At 34.4% G+C, this 4,213-nt stretch overlaps 1 protein-coding gene across 1 annotated transcript; it reads right to left on the minus strand.

Moving 5' to 3' along the window:
- Positions 1-2,169: 2,169 nt before the first annotated feature.
- LOC107782096 (uncharacterized) lies at positions 2,170-3,652 on the minus strand. The gene is made up of 5 exons (XM_016602929.2): positions 3,470-3,652; positions 3,264-3,334; positions 3,061-3,141; positions 2,826-2,950; positions 2,170-2,406 (listed from the first exon to the last, which is right to left on the minus strand). Exons 1-4 carry the CDS (start codon positions 3,579-3,581, stop codon positions 2,882-2,884), a joined length of 333 nt encoding a protein of 110 aa, XP_016458415.1. The 5' UTR covers positions 3,582-3,652; the 3' UTR covers positions 2,170-2,406; positions 2,826-2,881.
- Positions 3,653-4,213: the final 561 nt, after the last annotated feature.

Raw genomic sequence — 4,213 nt, forward strand, 5'->3', positions numbered from 1 at the left:
GTATAGCTCGTCACTACTTTTCAGTTCCTTATTTATTTTGGTTACTTGCTAAGTTGGTTGTACTCATGCTACACCCTGCACTTCATGTGCAGATCCAGGTGTGTTTGATCATGGAGGTCATTGAGTTCGTGCGCGATCGGGTACCGGAGTCTACGAGGTAGATGCCGGCGTCCGCAGACCTTGTCTCTCCTTGTATGTTTTCTTTCTTTTCTATATTGATACTTAGACACTGTTTTTATTAGACTGGATATCTAGATGCTCATTACTTGGTGACACCTCGATGTTTGGGGCTATCTTTCCGCATTTTATTTTTAATTCAAATCCGGATTTTTGTAAAAATTTCTAGTATGAAAAAGCTTTGAATTATCTTTTTATTTTATGAAATATTGAAGTATTTTGAAAGGTCGGCTTGCCTAGTACCATCGATAGGTGCCATCACGACAGGTTAGAGTTTTGAATCATTACAAGTTGGTATCAGAACCTAGGTTACATAGGTCGCATGAGTCATGAGCAGGTTTAGTAGAGTCTTGCGGATCGATACGATGACGTCTGTACTTATCTTCGAGAGGCTGCTGAACCCTTAGGAAACTTCACATTCTTGAATTTCACAATTTGCTTGTTCAAGCTGTAACAGTAGCTTTCCACTTAATATTCATGTGGAGTATCATAACTTACATGCAGTTCCACTTTTACATCATATGTCCATACAATTAATTACTACTTAAGATTTAAGACAAATTGTTAGAACAAGGATTACAACAATATTAGAAAACGAAAATAAATTTGTTTGGCTTAGAGGCACGTAAAGAAAATATTTTTTGAAGTGTCACGATCCGAAATTCCCACATTCATGACCGTGATGGCGCCTAACATTTCACTTGCTAGGCAAGCCAACGTTAGACTAATTTTAGTCGTTTTTAACAGTTCTGTTTGAATGGTAATAAAGAAACCAATTATCTGGAATAATCTCAAAATAGAAATTTCCTAGAATCCCAAAACTGGTAGTACAAGTCACAAGCTCTACAGAGTTTACTAGAAAAACTTTAAATGCAATTGTTCCAGAGTAGAATCAACAGTGCAAGAAATATCAGAAGGTGACTCCGAAGCCTATGAACGCGACATCAGACATACCTTGAGTTTCCACAACAATGCTCGATCAACTATCAAGAATATCAATAACTCTGGGGGTACCTGGATTTACACAAAAAGATGTGTAAAAGCGTAGTATGAGTACACCATAGTGGTACCCAGTAAGTATCAAGCCTAACCTCAGTAGAGTAGTGACGAGGTCAGGTCAAGACACCTACCGGACATATAAAGTTATACAGTATGTTACATGAAGCTAACAAAGAAGGAATATCAATGTAAGGCCAATAATAGAAGAATTTCCAATACAAATCAACAATGAAAATAATGAGAACATGGATGGCATCGAGCAAACAATCAAGCAATTGAGCAACAATACAGTCAGAGAACAAATATAATACAAAAATGGCGCGTCATTACACTTCGTGCTTTTACTCTCGTCCTTGCCATGAAATGATGAATAATTTAAACACAATTAAATACAATTCCAACTTGAACATAGTAAAGCGTCAAATGAGTTATTAAGCCAATTTAGGATTTAAATAAGGTAAAATAGTTGAGAGGTTGTGCAATAGAATATCAATTTAGTTTAGGTTAGAGATATATGATATCCAATAAAACATTATATTTATACAAATTAAGGCATTCAATCAAATTTTAACGAGATAAATATGAGATTTATTAAAGTAAAACGTAATAATAATTTTTTTCACATAAATTATACGACAATAAGATAATGAGAAAGTTGAGGTATCAATTAGAGTAAAAATATAATTACCATTTAAATTAGTAGATAATAAGATATGAGTTTTATTTTTGAAAGACACGCAAGTGGAACAATTTGAAAATTCTTTCATTTATATCTGCTAAATTTTCAGCAATTTAACATATCACATAGAATGCATGACTCACACAAGAACTCCATTTTATTCCATTTTTAATATATTGAGGATTAATTAATTATGACCAAATACAATGAAGTTGTCAAAACCCAAAATCCGACTAGTCATGATGGCACCTAACCCAACCCGCTAGGTAAGCCAATTATCAAATATCCAATTACAATAACAATTATTAAAGCAATTTAAGTAAAAAAAAATCTAAATCTTATTCATTCCCCAAGAACTGGTAGTACAAATCATGAGCTTCTAAGAATAGAGTTTTCAAAGATGAAATGAAGTAAATACATCATCTGTTTGAAAAGTACATAAACAGAGTTTTATAGTTCTAAGGCTACCGCGAACAAGAGGCAGCTACAACTGGAACGCAGGTACATCTTTAGATCCAGCTCTCAACGAACACAACATCAATGGCCAACATCTGCACGCAAGGTCCAGAAGTGTAGTATGAGTATAACCGACCCCATGTACTCAATAAGTAACAAACCTAACCTTAGGTTGAAAGTAGTAACGCGCTAACAAAAAGGTCGGGTCCAACACCAATATTTCACAATATACAATAACAAAAGAGTATCTTAAAAATAAAAGGCTCAGTTTGTTCACAAATCCAGAAAAATAGGCATTTCTTTTCAAGTATCTCACTGAAAATCCAAATCTTTTACCGAAAAAGCAAAAATACGAGTAAGTTTGAAAACTGTGATTTTTTCCAAAATCCTTTCAACAACGAGTAAGATGTTTCATTTTCAGATAGCATGAGGAAAGTACTTCTTTATGCCTACATGTCAAGATATATGTAAAATAATAAATGTCCCCAAAACTGGGTAGCAGAAGGAAATGCACCTCTATGCATGTATCACAAGTACGCATGTCAAATGCAACGCATCTCGTTCATAAGCTCACACTCTCAGAGTACTCAATCTCACTGTCTCACATGCGATAATTCCACCAGTTAGCAGTCCTCCAAACTACAACCAAAAAGAGGAAGAGGGGAAAAAAAACAGATTATATCCATCACCCAGCAAAGTTGAAGGCTTTAAATAGGTCACAAAGATAAATATGCAGTTAGGGAACTCACAATGTTTGGATGTTTAGTGATAGGAGCAGAAACAAGGGCAGCAGTGTGAACCAAATGGTACAGTGATGCAGTATTCCACACCTTTAATTACCAATTGCAACAAAATAATCCAAAAATTAGAAAAAAAATTCCCTACACTAAATGATGGAAAAAAGAATTTTCATCTAAAAAAATTGGGAAAAAAGAGAAAAGAAAACAAGAACCTCTTTGTAAGTGGGATTTTTGGGCTTGAAGACATGAGCTCCATAAGTTCCTAACCCAAGAGCAGCTACACCTGTTTTCCACAGCTTACAATTTTCTAAGTTAAAAATTCTTTAAACCCAAAAAAGATTTTTCAAGATAGGAGCTATGACAAATGCAAAACATAAGAAATTGACATGGTGGAGTATCCAAAGAGAAGTAGTTTTACCAGAAATAGCAGCAACTTTGTGCCAGATTTGAGGATTCATTTTTGGTTTTTCTTTGTCACGCCAACTGGTTTTGATCTTCTCAACTTTCTTCAAGTTCGGTCGTCGTAGCATAAAGTCGTTGCCTCTATTGATTCCTCCCTTAATTCACATATCGCTAGCCCATTTTACGAAGGTGTAATTCGTACTATGTACTACCAGCAATAAAATAAACCTATTTGACTATCTCCCAAATAAGTAATTATTGTAAGAGAAAAACTATAGACTGTTATAAAATAAAGACTGTAAAGTAAAGACAAGTATAGAGAGAAACTGATATATTATTCAAACTTCAAACTTTGAATTCTCCTCTATTTATAGAAGAAAGGAAGCTGCTGTGTAAGCTGCTACTGCAAGCTTCTGTGTAAGCTGCTGCTGCTGTGTAAGCTGCTGTGTAAGATATAAATAATTTTTTATCATTGGTAATATTTATCCATAGCGGAGTATCGAAAGGATAAGCTTCTTCAGGAGGCTTATTTCCAATAGAGTACTAAATAGATAAATATATTTATGGCGGAGTCTCATATGGATAAACTTCTTCAGGAAGCTTATTTACAACGGAGTACTAAATGAACATCCATAATATAATATATTCATAACACTCCCCCTTGGATGTTCATTAAAATATAATGTGCCTCGTTAAAACCTTACTAGAAAAAACCACGTGGGAAAAAAATCCTAGTGAAGGAAAAAGAGCACACATATTT

The sequence above is a fragment of the Nicotiana tabacum genome, chromosome 14, assembly GCF_000715075.1.
Source record: "Nicotiana tabacum cultivar K326 chromosome 14, ASM71507v2, whole genome shotgun sequence".
In the NCBI taxonomy this organism is placed as follows: domain Eukaryota; kingdom Viridiplantae; phylum Streptophyta; class Magnoliopsida; order Solanales; family Solanaceae; genus Nicotiana; species Nicotiana tabacum.